The 19743-nt window shown below is 34.3% G+C and overlaps 1 protein-coding gene across 1 annotated transcript; it reads right to left on the reverse strand.

Moving 5' to 3' along the window:
• Window positions 1-2315: 2315 nt before the first annotated feature.
• Window positions 2316-19498, reverse strand: LOC106160719 (synaptic vesicle 2-related protein). Its single transcript, XM_013537388.2, has 18 exons — window positions 19280-19498; window positions 18452-18754; window positions 17969-18114; window positions 16885-16970; window positions 14574-14672; window positions 14177-14248; window positions 12089-12213; window positions 11108-11171; window positions 9024-9149; window positions 8631-8783; window positions 8273-8349; window positions 8003-8079; window positions 7623-7724; window positions 6766-6877; window positions 6464-6545; window positions 6042-6131; window positions 4884-4997; window positions 2316-3281 (listed from the first exon to the last, which is right to left on the reverse strand). The coding sequence occupies exons 2-18, from the start codon at window positions 18496-18498 to the stop codon at window positions 3231-3233; spliced, it is 1623 nt and encodes a 540-aa protein (XP_013392842.2). The 5' UTR covers window positions 18499-18754; window positions 19280-19498; the 3' UTR covers window positions 2316-3230.
• Window positions 19499-19743: the final 245 nt, after the last annotated feature.

The following is a 19743-nucleotide window of genomic DNA, read 5'->3' on the forward strand; positions in this document are numbered from 1 at the left end:
TGATCCATGTAGAGCCCCATGCCCATGATTTGTGAATGCACCTTTTTATTTTTCGTCATTTGTAAAACAAAGTCATTATACTTGGTGATTTGTGATTTTCAACTCATATTTCCTGCACTTTTAATTCAACATACATTTTTTTCAGTTTTATTTCCTGAGATTTGTGAATTGATGATTTTCTTTCCCCTGAGCTCTATCCCCCAGTGGAACCCTCACCTCATATTTCATGGGTGCACCTGACCACTTTGATTAGTTTGGTCATGGGTCAGTGCTCACAAGGCATGTGCTATGTCCTTTTGATGGCCATGCAGAGATAATATTAGTGTGTAGATATCATTTTGACAATTAATAATAAAGAGTTTTGTATATTAGTATGTGTGTATGCCATTTTTCAAACATTAAAATAGACAATATAAAGGACATTGAAGGTTTTTAATCTTGTCATTTTCTCTTATTAAAACTTTGCTAAATGTGAAAATACAGAAATGTGACATCATGTTAAAGCATGAGATATGGCACTGAACTTTGCCTTAGCTAAACCCCATTGAAAAGCATCTTTAAATTAATACTACTTGAATGATCCAAAATCAAAATGCAATTTTATTGGAGGTTTTCACATCAATGAAATGCTGTGATGGCGTCTTTTAAGTAGTGAAGTTTTTAAAATAAATTAACTGTGTTTACTAAAGTCTTATTTTGATATCATGTTCACAGGCCACAATATTACACATTCAGCATAATCCTGCACAAATATTACATAAGTACATTTTGTAAACTTTATAACCATTTATTATTTCTTCAACAACCATCTAGGTAACAATTAACCTTACGTGTCAATACACAACACAAAAATTGCTGCTCACAATTATATCCATTTATCTATAACATCAAACACTGTACAATAAATATATATATCTATAGTAACATAAAAAGTAATAAATAAATGCTAAAATTCAAAAGTCTGTAGAGTAATCTCTTGGATTGGTTTGTTCTTCATAATGGCATGGAATGTAGTTCTTTCAACATTTTCTAGATAAATTGTGCCAGTAAAAACAGAGATGTTTTGTACCTGAACGGCAATTGTGATTATCACAGTAGTTCCCCATTAGCTATCAGTATGACAAGTATGCAATGATCACCCAAGTCGTGAACAATAGTCTATTGGCAGTCTAACATTCTATTGCCTATTATTTCATGCAGCACTGTGTGTGTGTGTGTGTGTGTGTGTGTGTGCATGTGCATGCATGCACACATCGGGTCAACCTTGCATCGGTTGTGTTCTCTCTACTTCTAAAATACTTTGTTTAAATTAAAATTCTGACATTGGTATACATTGTAAATATACGCTAACATTTTTACAATACATAATATTGATTCTTGTGAGAAATGCGTCTTTCTATCTTAAGGTGAGTTTTATGCTTGATCTTTTATTTGAAAATATATAATTAAAACACAACCAAAAATGTTAATTTTATCATAACTAAAACATACCATGTTATCCTTCAAACAAAACATAGTTAAAACCCTTAAAATGAGCTATAAAAAATAATATCAATAAAGGTGGATAAAACAAAATATTTCAGCTAGAAAAGCATTTAACTTAAATATCACTTGTTTATTATGAAATAAATAAAATTATATAAAAGCAAATTATAACTGCCCAAAACCAGTGTATAAGAGGCTGATACTATATTCGAAGACTGCCTTGTTTATTATGCAAAAAAGATGCTTGTCAATTCAGTTTATTCTAACAAGTGAATGATTTATGCTCTCTGATATGCCTATCTTCTTTTGAGAAGAAAACTATTTATCTTCATTCTCTGGTTCAAAAGATTTTCTCAATACCTTACCAATAAAACATTATATAATTAAATCTTGGTGCACCATGGTGTCATTTAATGCAAATCCATGTAAAATGTCATCTTTCAAGAAAAAATTTAACAGAGCGAACATAAAGTTTGCACTCCATTGTACTTTTAGATGAAAATAAACAAAAGCTTGGCTTCTTTGATATATACTAGCTTATTAAATTCAAGCTACCATGCAGTCACCGTGATAGCCTGTCCATACCCAACATCAAAACTTTGGAAAAGGACCAATATTCAAAAGGCAGCAAAAGGTTTTGCATCATGTTATAGATATAATGACCCCATTTTCTTTTAATGGTGTGATCGGGAAAAAATGACAAAGAATTATAAGTTAAAAATATTTAGTGGTTTTGAGTACAGATAACAACATACAACCATTTCTACTGAAAAACTTCTAAATAAACACTTTAACTATTTCCCTTTTTTTTTGGGGGGGGGGGGGGGCACGGCACAGGGCATACATATTCAATATCAACCGATCAGAGATGAAAGTGGACCTATTCAAAACAGATCTTGAAAATGCAAGCGCTGAAGGCATACAGCTATATATTCCTGCTATATTGGAGTTGGGGGGGATTTTTCATGATTTTTTTAAACATACAACCTATATCTGGATTTCCGGATAAATCCAGTACACTTTCATCTCTGATCTTTAGCCCAGCTCAGAACAAGTCTTTACTCTTTCATTACCACACAAAAACATCTATATAACTAGGCTGCCTTACAGAAAATACCACAGGAGCAAGGAATCCCACCTCTTATAAAATAAACTAGCACATACCATCTACAGGGTGCAGATTTATTTTTTTCCACAACTTAAGCAAAATTGGCTTGAACAGGTAGGTCCAAATAAATGTTAAGAGAAATAGTAGACCAAAACAGACAAGTGGATCTATCAGTGCCCTCAACAGAGCAGATATAAGTCACCATTTGAAAGTTACCCAGTGCTTTTAGAATCTGCACCCTGAACCCTGCTGGCAATAATAGAACTGATGTCAAAGGCTGGTGTTGTTAGTTAAGCCTGCTAAGAATCGTAGCTGAATAAGTTGGATTACGCAAAGAATCTCGTAAGTCGCTTACCACATTAGGCTACTAACTTTTTTAAGTTAAATTTTACTCCCAGATGCTCATTTGGTATGTATAGCATATTTCGTATATCCATTTGGGAACCATTTTAGACCACTGTTATTAAGTACACTCCATATACATTTGGTTATTATTATTTAGCATTCGTAGTTTAAGACTAAAAACTTGGTTATGTTGGGAAACATGTCGCTGATCCATAATGTCCCTTTCTTTTCAATGATGACTGCTGACATGGTGAGGTTCTACCTCCTGAGAGTCAGGATGGCAAGATGTTAGCTAATGGACAACTGGAGGCAGAACATCAACTGTGGTATCTACATGAGATTCCTGAAATACAAATGCAAAATATAAATGCGCTATTAACAAGAAAATATGCTAATACATCTTTGCTATAAATAACACGGTAACCATGTTAGTCAAGTAAAGGGTGACACCCAGTACACGACTAACATGTTTATGGTCTCTGCACACAGAAAGCAGAGGTCAATGACCTGACAAAAGCTGAATAATAATGAGTTATGCTAAGACTTGCCTATTTTTTTTTCAATTCAACCTTGCAAAGACACCACAATGAAGATTATACTTCACACCTTAACATGGCAATTCTTACTCAAAATACTCATCAACTATAAACATATCACCTGACAGTTTAAGACATGTTTACCCCCTTTAATTAGCCATACTTCAATAACATGCCATTTTAAAGTTCTGTAATTAAAGATAATTTCATAGTACTTCTGTCAAAATTGTGGAAGTAAATCCAATGACCCCAAAGTGGAGTTGGCTCAAAAAGGAGTGGGCAAATGTTACTGGCAACCAAAATGTAGATGCTTGAGTGCTTGTTGTTTATAAATAAAGTAATGCTTACTAACGTATGGTACAAGATTTGGACTAAGGTTTGGGGATTCATGGTACCATAAGTATTAAATTTATTTGTTAAAACATATCAGGGGCACCCTGAGCTTCAGAGATAACTTGACACTAACCTCTTCACTATAGCCTATCTTCATCATGTCAAGTTACCTCTGACCACATTCGATTGCCCCCGCCGCCCACCAATCAAATTTAAAGCCCGCACTCAATGACTCATTGAACGATCTAGCCAATGAACGCGAACGTTTGTTCAAATCCGGACCAATCAAAGATAAGACTGAATATCAGCCGTAACTGTGGGCAGCACGCAAAATACACATCCCTCAGTAGATAATGATGCAGGGCCTCAAACTGCTCTGGTTTCAATTCCGATATACTCATATTTTGCAAAGAATCAAGAGAAAACTTAACACATTATTTTACGTAGTCACTCGTAAGAGACGCCATGCTTTCTTTGTGTACTGTTATGCACTCAGAACTACTCGGATGTCTCCGTACTTGACAATAACTTTGTTGTTAGCATGGAGCTTGTGGAATCAGCCGAGGATTGCCGATTGATGGTCAACCAATCAGCGTTTTCACCAAACTTTGGTGAAAAATTTTGAAACTTGGATTCGATTGGCTTATATAAACTAGGTCAAACTATTTTCGTCAGAGGTAACTTGACACGAGGAAGATAGGCTATAGTGAAGAGGTTAGTGTCAAGTTATCTCTGAAGCTCAGGGTGATCAGGGGCGGATCCAGAGATATTTTCTGACAGGCTTACAAATTATTTTTATTGATCCATCATCCATTTCTGACAGTCTTCCGACAGAAAAAATTAGATACTCGTCAATGTAAACTTGAAAACCTGACCGTCTTCCCGGAGACCCAGAAGACAGCCTAAATCATACCTGATGTACAATGTATATAAAATGTGGGTGTGCAGAACTCAACTAAGGGAAATGCAACCAAGATATTCTAATCTACTCCACATTTTATATGCGGAACATCAAAGGGAAACAAAAATGTGACTTTTACTAGACTTAGTAGATGAAACCAAAGTAATGTCCTTACCTTCATTTCTCTTCCTTTTGTTTCTATGGGTAAAAGAAAGGAGGCTATTGCTGCTGCTATACACACTCCCCCATATATAGACGCAGTTAAGTACACTGATGTCCGTAATAAAACCTGAAACAAATGAGATCAATAGTCTTTGGTATAGCCTCTGATAATATAGTTCATCTTTATACATGGTCAGCATGTAAAATCCCACCAACTTGCAAAATAGACACATACACAAAAAAAATATTCTAAAAAGTGAGAAGCCCAAATAGTACACAAAACACATGTAAACATAATTCAAATTTTAAGTTGTATTTCCCCAAATACAACTTCGTTAATACTTTTTTATACTAAACAAATTAGAATCATTAATTTAGACACATTTTTCTCAGGAGCAGAAAGGTTTTGATCTTGGAAAACTACATGCTGGATATCAATGAAGTATTTGAAACTTGTGACAAATTACCCATGCAGTCTCTTACATTGAGTGCTATTGCCAGATCCATCAACCTTCCCCTCTACCAGGGGTCTCTGGTGAATTCCTTAACATTTACTACTGACAGACCTCTGTATTTATTGGGCTTATCAGATAGGAACTAAATTGCACACAATGCAATAAATATTGATCATAGATCCACTATAGAAGAATTTATGATATTATCCCAGTGTGTCCTCTCTAACACTTGCCCTTTGGAAAATCCCAACCGAATTTCATGTTTTTGTGAACAAAATACTGCATGTGAAACAATTTGAGAGACACATTGGGATATAAATCATATATGTATGCATCAAGACTAATATTGTTCCTAAAATATTGCAAAATCATTTATTATTTGTAATTACATTATATTTTTGCTCAGAGTTATTACTCTTAAAATTCAGACCATGATTATTTCAAAAATTAATTAAAAAAAAAAAAGATTTGTCACCATCAGTTATCACAGATACAAACCTTCTAACATAAACCAAGCTCGCTTTTCAAAACACACATTTCGTTTTTTAGTCCTACTAAAAACTGTTGCAAAAATTCAAGTGACTGTGCTTCATATTGCGTTCTTAGGCACTACTAACAAAAATTCAAATATAAACAGATTTAATAAATTTTGTATGAACTTACTGTAAATTATCATACATGAAGAAATAAGTTATAGAGATTAAACTTGCTCTTACCTGGGCTACGAAGGGAGTAACAATTGCACCAATTCTGGCCATGGCACTACAGGTGCCCAGCCCTATTGCACGGGTGGTGGTGGGGTACACCTGGGAATAGAAATACTTGTGATGAGGCAAAACTTTACATACTCTAAAGATGAGACTGTAAAGAGATAAAATTTTTTTTTAAAGATTTGACAAAATATGAGGCAGTCTCTCTTACCCTAATCATTTGATGGTGATTTTTAAGGGTTTGTAAAAAATAACTGATGGCCTTTTCAGCTCACAAAAAGAAAAAAATTCCCACTTCTCTTAAAAGTTTAATAAGGAATGCAATACACATTATATATGACTTATATTGCTTTCCATCTCCAACTTTTAAAATCTGATATATTTTTTTTATTTTTATACTGAGTCTGTAGAAAATCCATCCCTCTCACCTCTGGAGTATACACATAGCATGCCTGGAAAGCACCTGATATAAATGCTCTTGCCACAAATATGAAAAATATCAGCAAACCCCTGAAAAAGAAATCAACAAATACTTCATAATAAATATTGTAAATAATGGGAAAAAGTCAATATTGCACTTTTAATGCAAGTAAAATAGTAAGCAGTAAAAATTTATGTGAGAATACATTTTAGATCTCAAAACATACATACGTGTCTATGTACATACATAAGTACATCAAGGTATATACTTTTCAAATATAAATACCGCAAGAGAAATGTTTCTGCTCACCTTGTTGGGCATGTGCAGATGAGGAAGGTGAAGAGAGAAAACACTAAAAACTCAAAGCCCATTGTTTTCTTCCTGCCCAGAGGATCAATTATAAACACAGTAAGAATCAAACCTAGAAAAATAATGTTGTTATCCTTGACAACTGAGAAACAGTGTGGTGACTTATTTTTTAAAGAGACAGGTATAGGTCAATGGGGGGGGGGGGGGGGGGGGGGGAGATCAACAGAACATGATAAGTCAGTTGTCAAATGTGGCCAACATTCAGCCCTACAGCCATGCTAGACAGAGACTGAGAGTCTCAGTGAGCATCACTGTGAAATTGCCAAGAGACCCTCAAGTAGATATGCAGATAAAACATGCGAGCAGGTAAATATAAGACCTCTGATCATATATTTAACATTGCTATTGAGAAAAGAACCCTTATACATGAGAAAGCCATTTGTCATAGAATGTAAAATTCAATTTATACCTTTGTCTTAGCAGATGAAACACTGGAGCAGGTAAATATAAGATCTTTTATCATGTATTTCACAATGCTTTTGACAAAAGAACCAATATACATGAGAAAAGCATTCCTCATCAAATGTACCATTCAATTTACACTTTTGTCTTAAAGTCATATACTTAAATACATATAAAAGTAATGATGTTTAAAATTGCACCAGTTGTGGTTTCCTCATGACACAGGATAATAAGGACGGCCTTTAATGCATCCAAATACACCAATTAAGTAGCGATTATGAATAATCAGAACAAATGCTTTGTTATTACCTCATGCTAACTACATAACTATTAGAACATTATATCTACTTCTGAAGCACAATAATTGAAAATAATGGCCAAGATTTCCTTTTTACCTGGAAACTCTGCTAAGGTTGTCCACAATAGGTCTACATAGTCTTTTGTGGTCAATACTTTACACTCCAAGGAGCAGCTAGGGGCATCTAACTTTCCACTTACTAAATTAATGTGAAAAAGAAATATTCAAAACAATGTAATAAACTTAGTGATTTGTACTAAAATACTTTTACAACCATAAGGATAACAAACCTTTACTTTATATAAGTATTTTATGTAATTTTTGGTCAAAAATAATAGTTTTTTTTTCATAAAAAAGTATGGTTGCATATCAATCTCAACCTACTGATACTTTAAACACAGATCTTTCTCATAGTAAATTAAACACAATTTTAATATATAAAGACATGGATAAATAATTCATTATAATTAAACAAACCATGGCATGTTTCCCCAGACTCAAACAGCTCAGTGGTCAGTAGAACTATCCCATAGTATGAAAATGCATTGGCAAACCTAAAAAATGGAGAAAGGTAAAAGAAAACGTTGGATGATCAAAAGAAATGCTGACAAAAATCTAACATATACATTACTTATGGATTAATTTGATATAATTTTAAATGATTAACCACACCTCATACTGACTGTTGACATTTTGGTATTGTTAATCTATATACAAAAAACTGCAGCTTGCACAACAACTATCTACCATATTATCCAAAGCATAAAAGTTGTAACTCTCATTTCTGGGGTAAAAAGGTCCTTAAGCCTTCCTCTTTTTGCTTTCTGAAAATGAAAAGTTGCACTGTTGATAGATTTGTCTTTTTTTTGCTTATGTTTGCCTTCCCATCTGTACTTTTAATAAATGTTACACTTGCATATGTGACTGACATTCAATTATCAATTTAAAGCAGATTCAATAATACCTACAACAAAATTATTCCTTGAGCCATTAAACTAACCCAAACATGACTTTGAGACATAACATTTAGCTTTAAAAATTTACAAATTAAGTCCAGTATTTGACTTTATTGTGAAATGGAGCTCTCAGCAATGATATAGCTTACAATCTGTGTTGGGTCCACACTACTGGGTCCAGAATGAACCAACTTTCCCAGAGGCATCGGCTTATTATTATCCTTGGCTATCCTCTGAAGTGTAGCCAAGGCTTTATCTGAGCGACCTCTGGCCATATCAAACCGTGCACTCTCTGGTAGCCACTGAAATAATTATGTTAAGTTTACTGAAATCATAGCAACCAAAAGGTTTAAGTTATACAAACAAGCAGATGAAGATAAAACTTTCAAATACATATATATCCATAAAATATGTAATAAATAACTGATTGACATAAAGGCAATCTTGGAGGATCTTATTACTTCTTAAATATATGCTAGTAGCTATAGACTTAATTCCTTTGGTAGAGTGCATTATTGAAACCTGAAATTTATTTGCCTTACCACGCATGCTAATGTAAATATGAGCAGTGGCATGGCAGAGAATCCAAGGAGCCATCTCCATCCCAAGTTTGGCATCACTATTAGAGCCAATAAGACCTCAAAACAGGTACCTATGGCCCAAAATATCTAATTAAAAAAAAAAAAAAAAAAATTCAGGATATGAAAACTTCTCTCATGAGCACATGTTAAAACACAATGCAATACTGATATAAAAGAGTTAAATACACTCTGCAATTTAAAAATTAAATTAATTCAGTTTGAAACACATAGTTTCAGTTCTATAGAAGAGATACCAGGATTCATTAATTTCTTTTCAATTTTACCGAAAACATTTAACCACTGTTAGTTTAATCACTGTCAGCTTACTTTGCAATGACCTTAAGGTAGATCGGTCGTTACGTAATTTGACGATTTGCGCAATTTCAGCGCATCGTCAATCGTCTCTAACGACACTTCAGTCTGTTTTATCAATTTCGGGAAATAAAGCAATTAACTATAAGATAAACACACATTATCAACTTGTATGTAACTCTGTATGATCGATACAGATTTTCGACAACGTTAGTCGACTAGGATTCCATACGACAACTGTAGCACGTTCATAGACTTGCCCTTCAAGAAATCGTCGGAATAGCTCCTTTTCCAATTTGAATTGGCACTAGAAAATGTATGACAGCTAAAGCTCACAAATTATGCACGTAGGTGCTATATCATGTAAAGAATAATTGTTGTAAATTCCGGGCTAAGCGGCTGCGTACATTTTGAGGTAGAACGCCCTGAATGTGCTGCATACCGTAGCTTGGAGTTCGACGAAGTGCGTCGTAACGCCACTCATTTGGACTTAGAGAAATCTGGACTGAGAAATATTTCGTAGCTTATACAAATGTTCAGAAAATGGCCATACAGCTTGAAGAAAATTCACTAATCAAAATTGAAACTGCGTTATATTATACAGAAAAATTGTGCACTTCTGACCTTCACTTGTGTAAACAAAGTGTACTGAACGCACCGCAAGCAAGCACGTGAATGCCGCATTTGATACTTTGTATCAGACGCTTCTTTTTACTTGACAACACAGTGTACGATGTCACGTTCATGTCCTATTCATTATAAATAACAACAGCAATAAACTATTTTCATATGTATGAGTATTTCCCTTATTACTCTCTTCAATAATTTTGTTGGAAAGTTAATGGCTTAGGCCTACACCTCATCAGTATGACAAATCTGAAAATAGCTGAATATACTCACTTCAACTGTTAAGCATAATCATAGAAGTAGAGTCTCTACTTCTATGACATAATGAACGTTTTAAATGTACTTAGATGTATCTCCACACACACACACACACACACACACACACACACACACCATAAAAAATAACGATTTAGTGAAAAAACACCCATTTTCCCATTGATTTGAATGGGGACTTCCGACCAGTGCGTCACGCAGGTTGTAACGCACTTCAACTTGGCGTAGTTCTCTTATTTGGTCGGTGACCCCCAACTTTTTTGGCAAAATTAAAATCTACTTGGATGCCTCTTTACACAAAAAGTTTTTTAAAAAAATTCAAACGTCAGAAAGTCATAAAAAATAATGCTTTAGTGAAAAAACACCCATTTTCCCATTGATTTGAATGGGGACTAGTGCGTCACGCAGGGTGTAATGCATTTCAACTTGACGTAGTTCTCTTATTTGGTCGGTGACCCCCAATTTTTTTTGCAGAATTTAAATGCACTTGGATGCCTCTTTACACAAAAAAAATTTTTTTTTAATTCGAACGTTAGAAAATCATAAAAAATAATGTTTTAGTGAAAAAACACCCATTTTCCCATTGATTTGAATGGGGATTAGTGCGATATGCAGGGTGTAACATATTTGGGCGTAGTTCTCTTATTTGGTCGGTGACCCCCAATTTTTTTTGCAAATTTTTAATGTACTTGAGTGTCTCTTCAAACCAAAAAAATTTTTAAAAAATTCGAACGTTGGAACATGTAACGACCGATCTACCTTAAATCATTTCTTTTATGAAAAAGTTTTCTACCTTCACAAGTGTAATTAATAAAAGCCATATGATTTATTACCTCAATAAGTACTACACACTTTGCCCTGGAAGCTGATGGTAGGAACTCCGCATACAACGTGACACTGAAATACACAAAAAAGTTAATGGCTTGATTCCATTATCTCTACATGCATGGTGCCTAAAAGGGATGTGCTGTCACATGATACACACAAAAAATCTTTCAGTTACAGAATGGCTGTAGCTTATAGCACAGCAAAAAAGAGTATTTTTGTGAAAACCATTTCATGAATATTGCATGGTAGGCAACCGATCATGACCAAGTTCAAAAGGAACCAAAATATTTTGTAAAATGTACAGGGAGCATTTAGAACTGGGTCCAAGAAGAGGTTTAGATTTTAAACTTTCAGACCAAAAACTTTAGTCCACTTTGGTCAAAATAAATCCATCACAGTCCAAGTGATTGAAATACAGCCAAGTGAAAAATGCCTCTAACTTAAACACTGATCATTACTTATTGTTTTTCAATTGGAATATGGATTTATGGATTTTTTAAAATTCTATAGCACCCTGCAGATCCATGTGAAATCTAATTCCTAAGTTAAGTGAGTCCAATGCATCTAAATTGCATGCGGCACATATTCATCACAAGCAAATAGTGGCCAACTGCTTGGTAAATTTAGACGTTTCTGACTGTACTTTCAAACACCATTAAAAGGCAAACAATCTCATGCATAAAACATCAGTGGTGGTGTGCTTTATGCATATGGAATGAACTTTGGCTTCTACAAATCCTGGTTAGTGATTTAAACAATCATTTTCTAGGGCAAGTTTACATACAAATAGATCAGAAAAGAAATTCAAGATAACATGTACGCAGTAAACCCAAACTGCAACTTTCTTAATTTTTTTCCTAATTATGACAATGGCAACTGGGCTGTGACAAACTAAATTGACAGCCCAGTCTAATGAAAGCTTCAACCAAATCAGCCGCAATGGGGGTGGGGTAGGAGGTGGAGGTTGTATAAAAATGGTGACTTACGATTGTGGAGCACCTCCTATTCCAAATCCAACCAATCCACGCAGTATTAGCATCCATACGTACACTGGAGAAAAGGAACTGACAAGGCCATAGTAGAATGTGAACACGGAGCTCAAAATTAACTCCTGCAAGTTAAATGAATCCATTTATTACTCAATATTATGGTAATATTGATAAATAGGCTGATAAATATATTGGAATAAGCCCAAATGTATAACACTGAAAGCAAATATAAATAAATTATAGTAGGGCTATTCTTTTTATCACAACCCTTTCAATGGTAAACAAATGAAATAATATCAGGGTTGTAGATAAAATGCTTGAAAGTACAACATCCATAATAAGTCTTAAATGTGGTCAGTTGTTCTTTCACAGAAAGCATATTAAAGTTTTCCCAATAGGATGAACTAAATAAATAAATGGATAAATAAATAAATACTGGTTTTATAGTGTAGAAAATACTAAAAAATATTAAGATGCAGTGTATATTGACTGTGCCAAGAGATTCATCTGTAGTTGTAATATAGTATACATCAAGAAGTTTTCTAAACACAGGCAGTACATCTAAAGAAACATTAACTTGCGATCTTCAGAATCTATGATGTGTACAGTGTAGACCTCTGTTAAGAAGACTGCCCACAGGGTTATGTTATGCTCCTCACTAAAATTACTGAATTATGATTAATCCTAAAAAAGCAACTTTTGTAATTAAGAGCACCAATATCAATCTGAATGTTTTTAAATGATACTACTACTGGATTGATTACCAATAATCTGAGGCATGGTTCCTAAGGGACATTCAATAAAGCAATGTTTATATGAAAGTTTTTTCTAGGCTTTGTTTGGCCATATTATCTAAGGTAGCAATGGTGTATTAGTGCAATTAATCATTTCAGACAAGAGCTGTGCATCACATAATAAGAAACAGTCAAATAGATTTTATGTGTAGTAAATTTGAAGGAATTAAAATGAGTAAAGAATTGTGTAGTAGGAGGGATAAGATCACTCTACCATAACCTAAAGAAACCCTTGCTGAAATTAATATACCTTTTCATAATTATAAAAGCCATCATGCTCATTACTGTACACAAAATCTATATGGTATCCCAGGTCACCTAATGCTTCCCCAATATTTACTAGAAATAACACAAATATGCTTATAATAGTATAGAGGTGAGTTTCTGCCACCAGCATGTCTCACAAAGTCATAACACACACACACACAAAAAGAAAAGAATAAACTCTTTTCAACTCAAGGGAAAGAAATTGGCTCTGAGAAATAGCTGTCTTGTAATTCAACAATCAAAATCCAATTAAGATCACTTGCTTTCTCTCGTCATGCCTTCATAAGACAGTATGGAGAATATCAAGCGCAACTGCTTACGACAAAAATCAATACATCACCACAGGTCTCGTCAAGGCAGCAAGCCATAGATGATATTAAAATCCTATTATCACAACGCTGGCAATTACATCTCCTGTATCAACCTTTCATTTCAAGATAAACGCTACTCACTACCTTTAAACTAGAGAAAAAATGGGCTCAATTTCTTAAATGTTGCTAATTGTGGTGGAAGTTAAGGCTGGTGAAATCAAGGTTTATTAGTCAGTGCTCATACCACTTATATGATGAATGTCTTCTTTGCGTGAAATTCCATTAGCGGGATCACACAAGCTGGGCTTCACTTCAGCACAAAAGCTAATATATGCTGAGTCCAATTACTTTATTTCAAACCAAATCAGTGATGAACTAGTGAATTGTAAGATAAGTATAAAATCTTGTTCATTATCCTAGTCTTTCTGCTTCTAGCAATTAGTTTTTACAGAATAAATCCATTATCCATTCTGTTTTATCATATCACAGATAGTACCCGACATTTTTTATTTGTCTAATTTTTGACTGACAATGCCTGTCTTTTTCAGTTCATCAAAAATAAGACAAAAATAAAAAAATATACGTATTTCAAATGCGAAATAATAAACCAACAAAATGTGATAGTTGCCAGCTAAAACTGGTGACAACTTTTAATTACAAATATTGCCCAAACTTTCAGCAAAAACCAACAAATTAATAAACATTTTTCTTACCATCCTTCTTCCATATTTGTCACATATGGTCCCCCACAACCCAGAGCTCACCATCATACCAACAAATACAATCTGAAATTGAACAAAATTATATAGATAGATAGATAGATAGATAGATAGATAGACAGATAGACAGACAGATAGAGAGATAGATGTAAAAAGAAAAAAATTAAAAATAAAACACTAAACTTTTTTTCGACTGTAAACAATGTCATGCCTAAAAAATCTGATAGGAAAATTTTATTCATTTATTTTTAGGAGGAGATGCTAAACCGGTACATTGCTGCCCTTTTTCAGTAGCTGAATACAAAATTATAAAATCACTTCACAGCAAAATTACTTTAACTTTTCAACAAAGGCATAATGCATCTGATCCTGTTTCATTGATAAACCTTACAGTTGTAATGAGAGCTTTCTCCCAGTCCTCCAGATCCCAGTCACAGTGTAATGCTGGCCCCAGGATACTGAGGATCATCATCTCCATGGCATCAGACATCTGCAAAAGAAAAAATCCATCATGTAGGAATAAGATCATGACACTAGCCAATGGGCCAACACAATGAAGTGGTAGATTTAATGTTAGACTAGTAACAAAAATGGATTTTTAAAAGTTACCAGTCTGGAGTTGTTTTAGAGTATTTTTTTCCATTGTCCACTATCTATAGATTTTAACTTGAGCTACCCAATACTGATTAAAGGGATTACAACTGTTCATTTTGGCAGGATAAGTGCCATAAAATGGATTTCCCCCATGCTTTCAATTGGTGAATGAATCTGCTCCAACATTTGAAGTTAGTTAGTATGAAAAAATTATTACTGAGGCTATCCATCTATGAAGGTTCACCTGTATAAAGGCAGGCATAGATAATTAAGAATAAATGAGATAGCCAATGTTTTGGTGGTAAAAGGTAATTTATTGTATTTCTAGGTGTTATGTACAATCTATTTATTGGGTATTTTGAATCTCGTATGCACAGTAGTTTTCCCTTTTAGACAAGTAGATTTCAAGGCCTATTGGCTTGTAAGACCACAAGGGTAAAAAATTGAAGGCACAGGCTGTAATAACTTCAATTATGGCAGTGCCACTCTTTGTTCAGAAGCTGTAATAAAGTGTTACAAACAATTTCAAATAAAGTACCAGACTATTAAGGTACTGTGGTTTTCAGATATATGGGTTTTCACAAAATCAAGGCAAGGTTTTGAAATACAGGCTCTATACATATGAGTTTTGTTTTTACTTTCAGCCTTTTATTTCAGGTTTCAAAAATGAAGAGGCAAAAAAATTACTGAGAAAAATCCACTACTCCGGAATAATGTGAAAATATTGTTTCCAGTTTAATTTCAATAAGATGTGATACTTTCCATGTGACTAAGGGCAAGTGTGAACCTAATTAAAAAATTGGTGCATATCTTCTGTTCATTTGAGAAATTTACTCAAAGAAAAACATTTGCAAGGATGAAAAGAGCAAGCCATTTATACAAGACAATGCTTTTACAGTCACTAAAACTATGAGTTAATTCTATCTAGCATCCAGTGACTGTAATACCTAAAACATCATTTGTATGCTCTTTTGGCATTATTAAGGCTATCAGACCAATGTAACAGTTTTAAAATCAATAAACAGTGCAATACTTATCAGTCAAGATTTTAAGCTTTCACTAGGTCATTAAAAATTCATTTCTGAAATATTATAATCTAATAACTTACAACTTAGTGTTTTTAAAAAGAATTAGTATATCGCTAGAGTGTAAGCAAACAGCTTATAATGGCAAAAGCTTCCGTCTTTAATTATGTAACTTCATATCAAGTGAATTACCCTTTAGCATGCAAATGGCAGGTATCAGGGGAAAATTAAGAAAAGATGAGAAGTATGTTATTTAATATGCCCAATAGGTTGATTGGAATCCCTGTTGTTATTTTCTGAGTATACCAGAATGTGTCTGATAACCACAGGTAAATAAAAGAGCCCAGTGGGGCCTTAAAAAGAACTTATGCAGAACCATTTTCTGCTAATGGCTTTTGGTGTACTGAGTGCTAAAAATAAAACCATTGTAAGTTATTAGTGACAATACTTCATTACAAAGGTACTGTGAAACACAATCAAAATTTTAAATGATTGCTATTTAATCAATTAATTATTTCATGCAGAAAGCACCCTCCCCTGTTCAATGTCCTGTTCTGTGGCCCCTTTACAAACATACTCTGTCTTCTTTTAGAAAAATTGAAGCTGATGATTTAGAATGCACAATGTGTTACAATATGGGCATTTACTAGTACCATTTAAACTAATGGAATAATCTTTATGCAGGCAACCTTTTTGTGATGCATTACGTTTCACTGTCTTCTAACTATAATCTATTGCTCTGATAGTATTCCTTTCTCCGTTACCGATGAAAATATTTAAGCAGGTAATATTCAAGTTGTATAAATTCCTCTTAAGGCCGTATTTATTCAACTAAAAATAATAAAACCTGGTGTCATCAACCTTCAATTTTTTATCTGAATCAGTAATAATTTCCTGAAGCAGATAAAAATTAAAATAAAACACTCATTATTTCTAGATCAGTGTCTTTTAAAAGAAACTACACGAAGAAATAAAATATATATTTAGTAACTGTGAAATCTGATATATATAGTCATAAAAAGTGTGGTTGGAATTGGAAGAGCAACTACAGAATACAACTAAATTACAATAAAATGTACTAACCCATGCTAGACCTGTGAGAAGAGAGAGCTTGATCTGGAATTTGCCAAAACCAATGGCATCCACTGCCTGCTCAACTGTGAATGTATCTGAAGCAAGCAGAAACATCAAATCAATTAAAGATCACCTTATACTGATATTTTCTGACCAAGAATCAAAACTGTATCAATATATATGCTATCAAAGAGTTTACATTTGCATGTAACTTCCCTATCTTATTTTCAAACAGCCTCTACTAATTGTCAAGTGTTTTTGAATGAAACAGATTAATGAAGCTCTATTTAAGTTATGTGAATCATATTGATTTCATATCTGCCAATTTAGGAGCCATTAATTTACAGCTGCAATGAATATATATATATATATATGCATTTATGCTTATCTAAATGTTCTTCTAAATGGAAATCTGATAAAACTCTAATTACCCAGTGTTGCCACTGTACCAAACATATGGCCAATACATGAAAAATCCATAACAATTCTTTTCCCAGCCTTCTATAAAGCATGAAACTAATAAAATATTTTAAATGGCTAGTTGACTGCAATACTTTCATTGGTTATTTTCATAGATTCCTTTGAACGGTGTTTAATCTTCACTATTGATTTCTGCAGTGCCAATAATACCTGTGCAGATTACGGAAATGTTTGAATATCAAGTGAAAACAATAGCACAGGATACAGTCTATACATAGAAAGAGAGAGAAAAAACATTCATCATGCATGCAAACCAAGCTTAATGATCTGAGGTCTATTTTTTCCTTGTCAGCCATCACACTGTACTCTAAGTTTCTTTCTTGTAAGCCATAAATAAACAATTTTCCATTGTCTGCCATAGCCCATCTGTTGTGTAAATGGGAAATTGGTCTACACAGGCTTTGTTTAAACTTAAATAAAATTCTGGTAAGGGCAGCACGAAAGGTTAGATATGTGCAGATGTACACTGTACTGGTAGCAGTGCCAGTAGGTCTAATGAATTCATAATAGCAGAAATGTGGCTTGCGGTGCAACTTATTCCAACAATAAATGTAACATGGCTATATTACTATATAGAACCATTCTAATCTATTTTCATCGCACACTGATGTACCTTCTTTGGGTGCCCCAGGGTCTCCTCCATCTCCCTCGGGTGGGAAAGCCTCAAATTCCACACTTTCAGTTCTTGCCGCTGTATCTGCGGGAGGCTGCGTAGCTTCGTCAAGATCTTCATACTTCTGCCTTCTTATCTTGACGAATCTATTCAGCAAGGAATTGAACGTGTTAGCCATAAAATGTTATACGATCTACAGCCGACAGTTGAGGGACATATTGCTCTATGCCTTGAACCGACCGGCAATCTGGACAGCTGGTGAAATGTAAATATTGGACGGTAGGAAGAAATTACATATAGGTGGCGCCAGTTACCAGACAGGTGCGTTGGAAAAACAAGAAAAGCCTGTGTTGGTCTTTCAGAGAACAAAGCCAATAGATTTCTTACAAAAAAGTGCCAAACATTAAAATTATAATCCACGTGTAGGTTTATCACAATTATAACATTTATCTTGTGAACAAAAAGTATCTTACGTGTACGTACGGTTTAGGCAAATGATCCACCACCCTTGAAACTACATCACGACTCATATTTCCACAGTGTCTGCCTGAATCTGTGGTCCAAGATGGCTAGTGTCAAAAGCTTATGCTGCATGTAGAGTATGGTCTACATCTGTCTGAGGTAGTTGTTAGCAGAATGCCTTTCCAACTATATTGGGCTGCCAAATTTGACGCAGCGCTGCCGTCACTGACGTACTAGGCCCCTATTCACTTATGTTCACTGTGAATACGGAGTTCCACTTGTTTGACGACTTGTATTTCAACCCTTTCAAGGGTCACAAATAGCCTGTGTATAAAAAGTTATTCAATGTGACTATATTTATATATCAGACGTGCTTATCCTTTTTGTTGCCATTCATGGGTTCATTTACCTACAACTCACACCAATACACATCTAACAGCTTATCACCAAGTTGCAATAAACATGAGTAAAGTCCTGTTTACAAGCTTTGACAAAAAATTCGCACATCATTTGTATTAGGTAGAAGACATAGTTTCACATGAAACTTGCAACATTTGATAGATAGGTCCCTAACATAAAAGTTTCCAAAGTTTGATCATAGTTGATGTATAGCTTACCGGATATTTCGTTTTTTAATTGCGTCCACAGGTGCATCGTTATGGTTACGACTACGCCTACAGCATCGCCACATTCTTTTGTCACATTTTGTTACCCAGATCTTGAAGCAAAGACACTATTGAAGTATTCAAGGTCCCTTCAAGCACAGGCACCAACTAAAATTATCTATTTTTGATCAGATTTTACATGATACAGTATTTATAGTTTCACACGAAATGTTAATCAACTTACCACGGCATCCATGTGCATCCTGATTTAACCATATAAATTGATTTCCCCAGTCTTCCTCAAAAGAGACGCTGGATAGGGGCATTCAATAAAATGCATCGAACATTTTGGTGGCAGGGGAACAATCGACGAACATAAAGAAAGATAAGGCAGATCGATCGATTCAAAAGCCTGCGTTTACAGCCAGCTTCAAAGCTAATTTCATATACTTGTTTGACAGCCTATGCATTCATCTTTACGAATGAAAGATTTAATCCTGAAAGAATTTACATCCTCTTATTCTTTTTGTGTAGCAAATGAAAGGAGCCCAACATAAAAGAAACCAAAGGCAGCAAAAGAAACGTGAAACCTCTATAGCTTATCTGAAGACTACTGAACGCCCATTTTTCTTTTCCTTGGAAATATTAGAGAAAAAGAACGAAACTGAGAGAAACTTTTATTGCATTGAAACTGGGATAAACGAAGAG

The sequence above is a fragment of the Lingula anatina genome, chromosome 1 (genome assembly GCF_051362555.1).
Source record: "Lingula anatina isolate TDL-2025a chromosome 1, LinAna3.0, whole genome shotgun sequence".
NCBI lineage: Eukaryota > Metazoa > Brachiopoda > Lingulata > Lingulida > Lingulidae > Lingula > Lingula anatina.